At 39.3% G+C, this 7507-nt stretch overlaps 1 protein-coding gene across 1 annotated transcript in view; it reads left to right on the top strand.

Moving 5' to 3' along the window:
• The first annotated feature begins 236 nt into the window (after positions 1–236).
• Positions 237–7507, top strand: part of LOC140933654 (uncharacterized) — an 18388-nt gene continuing 11117 nt past the window's right edge. The window contains exons 1-7 of the mRNA XM_073383257.1: positions 237–395; positions 2157–2438; positions 2853–3046; positions 3847–4071; positions 5023–5249; positions 5922–6115; positions 6687–6855. Of these exons, the coding sequence (XP_073239358.1) occupies positions 321–395; positions 2157–2438; positions 2853–3046; positions 3847–4071; positions 5023–5249; positions 5922–6115; positions 6687–6855 (1366 nt within the window). The 5' untranslated portion in view covers positions 237–320. The remainder of the gene's footprint in view (positions 396–2156; positions 2439–2852; positions 3047–3846; positions 4072–5022; positions 5250–5921; positions 6116–6686; positions 6856–7507) is intronic.

The following is a 7507-nucleotide window of genomic DNA, read 5'->3' on the forward strand; positions in this document are numbered from 1 at the left end:
AAGCTTGCGGCTCCCTGTAGCTCGAAAAGTTTTTGTGAGATGACAAATGTTCGTTTAAAAGCCACTATCTGTTCATTTAACAGAAAGGCTTTCGTGACCGTTCAAACGGCTGACGTAGTCTTTTGTACTTCCAGTATTTCACAGGAGATTAACTTATTAACCTGCCATTATTTGAATTAGCATGTTGGCAAGGCGACCGAGTCATTGTTGTGTGAACGTGATTTATATAGCAAGAAGCAAAGATGGCGTGATGTGGCGTACTAGAGAGAATGCCAAGAACATTTATGCTACTTTTTACAGAGTAATGGTCTGTTGAGTAGATGTTTTCGCCGCTAGCCCGCGGAAAAGCTGGCTGGGATGGTGGTCTTGAATTTGAAGATGGCTTGGATCACACGGTACGACAAAAACTGCTCTTTTCCTTTCGGGTTTCTTTCTGTTTTGAAATGATCATTCAATCTATGCCGAAATCTGCATGCACGATGAAACTCGTCTGGTTTTGCTTAGCGTAGAATTACACAGCGCGATCAAGGGCAAGGGGATTGAAATTCTGGGAAAATTGATAATGGCAGACTGTTTCACTTTAGATGCGGGTGAATTCAACACCTTTAAGTTTTGTTTATCAATGTAAGGCGCTTAGAGCTTTCAACCCTGGTCGGTCTCGTTTCATACAAACCGGCTTAAAGCCTGATCTTTGAATAACTTTTTGGCGCATCTGCAGTTCGTTTTGGTGCTCTGAATAATTGGACCAAAATATTGTAGAGGACTGAGAAATTTGAGACGGTGCAAGTAGAAGTAATAATTTACAAAAACCGTCTGGCTGATAATTGACCGTGTTCGTAAATTATTACATAAGTTCTAACTCCAAACAGAACGAAAGAACGGAAAATTCGAAGTTTAGGTCCGTATACGTGAACAATGCTTCTCATAATTGTGTGGCAAAACATAAAAAAGGTGAAAATAATTAGAGGTAAGTTGACAAGAGTAATTTAAGAGCAGAATGTAAACGGCAGGAGCACCATATTTGAACAATTACCCAAAAAGGACCAAAAAGACACCCCAGTGTGCAAACATAGGTAATTTTACTTAATGAAATGTCAGAGCAACCAAGCTGAGTGTCATCTTGTTTAACATTAATTTAGCCGCTAAAAGAAACAAAACTACATCAACCTTCGACCGTTACCGTATTTTCATGCACCAGTAATTTCGTTTTCAAAGTTATGACTTTCCAGTAATATTAATCATTGTGATCAAGGTATAAAAAATTTTCTATTTTTCAGGCTGTAGATTTGGACACTGACATAAATGGATAATTTTTCGTGAACAACACTTAAAAAAATGCTGGCAGAAAAAATATTGCCAAAATATATGATTGGGATGCTTTTCAAATTGTGCATAATAATATCTTGAGGAACATGGCATTCATATGATTTTTCAGTGTTTTATGTAATTATATGTCAAAATAAAGAGGAGGGCGAGTGCTTCATTATAGCTGGGTGCTTTCATCTGTTTCAAGGTGTTTGGAACTGGTGATGAAGCACATATAGTCCAAGTTTTTGATGTCTTTTCAAATGAAATAATAAGAAATTATGACATGTCAGCGTGCAAAGAAAGTCGTGTCCGATAGCCCGGGGCTAGTGGATTTTGTTATCGGGCTATTGATTTTTGTTCTTAACTTGCCCAGCGGGCAAGTGCTGTTTCTTTTGGGAAATTCAAATCACAGGATTGTAATCAATCCTGCTAATTCAAAAGGGTTTTGGGGCTAGCTACAGCTTGCCCTAATGGCAGCCTGTAAAACTCACTTTCTTTGCACCCTGCATGTTTTCTCTGGTATGCATTGTTTCATGAGTTGTGTTAATCAACAAAACATCTCATTTAAATGCGAGTGTTTGATCTCAGATGAAAAACATGTTTCATGTCAGATGAAAACCTGGTGGTGTTTTGTCCGATGTTTTGTCAGATTTATCCACCTGATCTAAATGGTCATCATTAATATTGGCTTTTGACTGCAGTGAATAATTAATGAAATCTAGTACATCAGTTACAATACATAAATACAAATTATACAATTTATTGATTCTCCCCAAGGGGCTTTTCAGAATATTAAGTAATTTTCAGAATTATATATGTATTGATCGTATTTCATTCTTGTTTTCCAGTCTCCTATAGAGCCTCTTTTTCCTCAGTTACTAAATCATACATCACCTCGTCACAAGTCTGCCAAGTCTACTGGCAGTTTTGTTTTGGATGATGGACAACTTTCCCTCCCAAAGACATTTGTCACTCGCAAGGGTGCTATTCTCCTTTTTACCCCAAGTGATGATCTTCATTGCCATGGTAATGTGGAGAGCCACCTTAAAAAGGAGAGTGTGTATGAAGCAGGGCTAAAACTAGGAACTTTGGGAAATTTGACCCACTCAGTGCTTGAGTTTGGAAAAGAGGTGAGCTTTCAAAAATCTTGACTAAAACTAACCGTCAATTAACCACTGTATAGCATGAAACTATCTGTTATTTTGATGATTTGTTAATTATTAATCTGTTTTTGTTGGTGTGTCTGTTTTGTTTTGTTCTTTGTTCTGGCAGATGTTAGAGTGAGATAGGTATCAAAGTTATTGGAACATACTCATTGATTTTCATCACTTTTGCTTTAATAAAACAAAAATACTTTATCTCTGCATTCTAGCTAGATACTTTCTTTCCACAGCTGTCAGCTTAAATGATCTGTTTCCTTTCTTTGTTCCCTTTAAAGTTAAGGTAACTTTCTGAGGCACACAGGGTAATCTCCTCTTTAACATAATTATTTTCAAAACATTTTTTTTATTTATTTTGGACTTCACCCTATTTTTTGAATTTAGGATGAAGAGGCTTGGGAGGGCAGCGTCGTGGACAGTCCAAAGCAAACATCACTAAAAGGGAATCTGGAGAAAAGAGACAAAACACTGTTTTTAAAATTTCTTCACTACCTTGACTCAGAAAACCTGACAGCAGATAAAAATGTTCAGCCAGGTGCTGACCCAGATTACTACCTTGAAGAGCTTAAAAAAACCAGGTCTGTAATGTAAAAGTGGTGAACCTATGCAACAGGAGGGCAGAAAGAGGAGGCTGGCAAAACCTACGTTTGTATCTGACAAATGTGACATCAATTTTACTTGCATGTTTTATTATGATCTTCACTTAATATAACTGTGTTCTAGTCTTTTACAAAAGGGTGTGTTTAAAGGAAGATGAAGTTTGGCAGAAAATTTTTTCAAACATAATTTTGTTATGCTTGTCACCCAAGGTTTTGCTGTTTTTTTCCTTTTTCCATTCTGTTGCATAAGTTTAATTTACCATTATTGTGTACACTGATACCTCTTTATTAGAGTCACTGTAACCGAAGTTACGCGTATTAGTGTCCAACCGCTTTATTTTATAAATCACACTCCTACGGTACTGTACAACCAAAAATACAAAGAATACGAAATTACGAAAAATGTAGAAATCAGTACAAAATAACAAATACATCAAAGAAAACGGAAAAGCGTACAAATGGCGTATGACTAAAATTTACCTTAACGGTTTCTTGACTTAACGTTAAAAGGAATGAGCTGTTCTTGACCGATAAAAACTGTAAAAAACACTGACCGACAAGGCGGGAGAATGTAATGTTAATTCATCAGAATTCACTTTATGCTGTTTTCCAACAACCCCTTGGGTTTACAAGAATACAGCTGAACTTAAATGGTTTCATATTCTAAAATCCTGTAGCACCACCCCATCCCCCTAATAAAATGAACAGCTAGAGTGCCACCAGGGGATACTGCTCAGTTAGTTATTGTCCTAACACTTGACTGTTTATTTTGTTTTCAGTGGTCATAACTCTCCAAGGAGATTCAGGTCACACACTCCATTTTCAACCAGAACTTCTTACTCTGGTAACACTTATTCTCATTTCCTGGAAGATGATGAGGAGATTACTGGTATCATCCAAGACTACATGAAGCATGGCAGATCAACTGGGCATGGCCACAATAAGGAACACTTAGAACATGGAGTTGTTTCATCAGATCACATGTCTAATATTGACACTGAAGGGTAAGTAAATGTTACATTTGTAAGGGCTAGTAGTTTTAATAATTTTTGGGGATATTTTATGGTTATTTTAAGTTGCTACTTGAAGTCAAGTCTCTTAATAAATTGTTGTACTGTCTAGTATTTACCCCCCCCCCCCCCCAACCAGAACACAACGTGAGACGTGAGAGGTGCCCTTGTTTCTTGTGTCTCTGCTTAGCGATTTGATGCTTGTATGAACTTCTAAATCTGAAAAAAAAGAGAGAGAGAGAGAGACTGCTTGCAGTTTAGTCAAAAGTTGACAAGGACTTCAAATGTTGACTCAGATTTAGCTGTTGACGCTTGCGCGGGTATCTAAATCTGGAGAAAAAGAGAAAGAGAGAGTTTAGTTAAGAGTTGACGAGGACTTCAAATGCTGACTCAGATTTTTTAAGCCTACTCTTCAGGTCTTTAAGTGAAACAAAGTACTTTCATCTTTTATTTATTGCTGAACTTACTTGTACCCTCAGCTTTAGTTCTTGCTTTGCACAGGCTGATTTCTCCTTCCTTCTTTCAAACAGTGGTGAAAGTTACTGTCAAATTCAATTTAAAAAATTATTTGATAATAATAATGATTAATATCTGTAAAAGCAGATAGAAAATGTTCATAAAACCTTGTCTTAGTTTCTTCACATGTCAAAACTTTTAAAGGAAAATTGGTCAATTTATTTCAAACTTTGTTCCAAAAAAGGGATAGTAGAGCGAGCGAAACGCGAGCGCGCGATGTCGCCTTTTCTCGCGTGGGGTGATTTTCAAGCGAGCTCGCGTTTCACTCGCTCTACTATCCCTGAGGAAAAATGGGGGACTACTCGTAGTCCAACAAGGTGTAAACGTTTGTATTGCAACGCCGTTGCACTCAAATTTAGGTTTAAAGGTTCAGTATGTAACGAAGCCTTTAATACTAAGCCTTGGCATGGTTTTCTTTTAAATTCACAGACGCGAGGCTCCAGATGACACGTCTGTCTTTTCGTTTCCTAAATCACCCAGAATAAATCTTAACTTTAGTACCTTTTCGCCATCCATGCCGAGTATGTCGTCTACAATCTTCCAGGAAACTGAAGATTTAACACCAAGACCCAAAACTGCACCAATCCCGCCCACCCTTGAGTCACCAAGGGCTAATCCTAGAATTACAAGTGCAAAACCACCACCACCCCCACGAGGTTTGTATTTGCGCTATACTGCGTTGCTATAGTTCTTTGACTTAGTGCACAGCTTCAAATAAGCGCTCTTTCAAGTTTTCACACCCTGTGGAGATGCAAACACGCACCCAGGACGATTCCCTCTTTTCTATTACCAGTAAGAGCCCGTCATTAGGAGAAAGGTATAATAAGCGGCCATTTATTGAAATACGTTACGCGGTCCCTGACAACGGTGCTTAACGACTGAGATACAGATATTGAAGTGCATTATAGCCTGTGTGCAGCCGCCCCCTCCCTCCCTCCCCTCAAACAAAAAAAATTGTTTAAGAGGAGCGGAGAGAAGCAACTACCAGAAATAAGTCTGCGTTCGTAGGCAAGCTGTACACAGGCTAAGTGGATTATTACTGGTGCTTTGTGATATGAGGACGATAACAGTAACATCTTGGGCGCCAATGCGAGTATCTTCTGTAGTATTAAGACTAGTTAAACAACATCATACATTTACTTTGTGTTTTAACAAGCCTCCCAAACAGGCGTTTGTGGAGACGGAGGAAATACGACTACCCTAAAAACGCCTGCTCTGGGGGCTGCGTTTTTACTGGTTCAAATTATTTAGTTTGCTTTTGATTTTACGACGGCCAATAATTCATTCGAGTTCAAAACAGCTTTGTGACTAGAATAATTTCTTTGCAGCTCTTGGAACTACGCCAAGCCATTTACACGAGATAATTAATGCAGATGTAGGTTTTGGCCGCTATCAGCGCCAGGCTCCAGTTCCCCGACGAAGACTCAGTCGCAGTCCTTCTCCATCATTCCAATTGGGTTCTTCTAGAGGCACCACTCCTGACTTCAACAAAGTTCAACGTTTGGCCAGTCCAGACGGCAAGGTAGTTCTCTCTGACCTTGTTTTAAATTCACAAACGCCCATCGTCGGAGACTTAGCCCACGAGCAAGATCTCCATTCGTGGGATACCTTATTAGAGGAAATTAACGCTTCATAAAATTAATGTATTAATTTTAGTCGCGTCAATTTCTGTAAACGTAAATTTCCGCGCCGTTGATTAAATGTTGCGTAGATTTCGCGACCTTAATTTCCATTATTTTGACCCCAGTCTCAATGCACATCTGACGTTCTTGACACCCAAGAAAGAGGAGTATTTATCAGGGTACGGAGCCGCCATTAGTAGAACTTGAAGTGGCCAGATTTCTTCGCCTAACCCCCTTCGTAGGTTTAAGGAAAGACCCACAACAAAGCTAGAAACTGCGTTTCTGAGCTTTTTATTTTAAAAATTTCCTTGGGCCATGTCCCCAGATCCCCCGAGGTAGCTTGCACCTTCAGCGCTCATAAGGCGCCCTGCGGCGCCAAAAAAGTTGCGTGTTCGCTGCTTTCAGAAACATGTCCGCTACTTTAGAAAACTGATGAAAACCCTACTGACCGTCATTTTTTATATGAATTAGAGTGAGGACTGGAATCGTACATCCCACGTTATCGAGGAAGAGGATGAAGCCTCATTTCCAGCAGACCAAGGGGAGTCTGGGAGCGGATCTCGCCGCCCATCAAGCGCGGGTTCCTTACAACGTCGTGGTGAAGAGAAAGTTAGCGTGCAACGGAGAGCTTTGAGCGCTGGTAAGAGTGGTAATTTGCAGAGCAGCACAGAACACAAAGCAGCCTTTAAAAGGGCTTCGCCACGCTATTTGCTATCTTGTTACAAAGCTAAAACGTTTCTTTGCATCAGTTGAATTCCAAAAATTATGGTCCAGTTTTGCTATTTAAGACCATATTTAGACTTAGAAACTGTTTCCTGTCGTCTGTTGTAATGGATGGCCAGGATGGACATGGATTGAAACTTGAAAATTTGGGCCAATTTTTCTTAAGTTTAATGCTATGGCTGCAAAAATCGCCGAAAAAATATTAAGGGTAGTGCTGCCTAATGAAATTTCTTTGATATCTGCTTCATACCTCCAAAGGCGCATGGTTTGTATGGTTAAAGGCACTATATAGCGACCCCAGCACAGAATTCACCTAAAACAGCAATGTCGTTGTGACATATCCCATTTAACATTTAAAACGGACGTACTGGGACAGAGAACTTTCCTTTTGTTTAGTTGAATTTAATAGGTATAGTAACAGAGACGGTATATGGTAGCCTGTACCAGGCTTTCAGATAGAGGGGAGGGCGCGAAAACAAGGTGAAGCTGTGGAAGCAAGAATGGAAATTAGGACTTCTGAAGCTGAGATCTCGAACTCGAGGTTAAATAGCCACTTTTTTTATTTCAGT

Source organism: Porites lutea, chromosome 4, assembly GCF_958299795.1.
Source record: "Porites lutea chromosome 4, jaPorLute2.1, whole genome shotgun sequence".
NCBI classification, from domain to species: Eukaryota; Metazoa; Cnidaria; class Anthozoa; order Scleractinia; family Poritidae; genus Porites; species Porites lutea.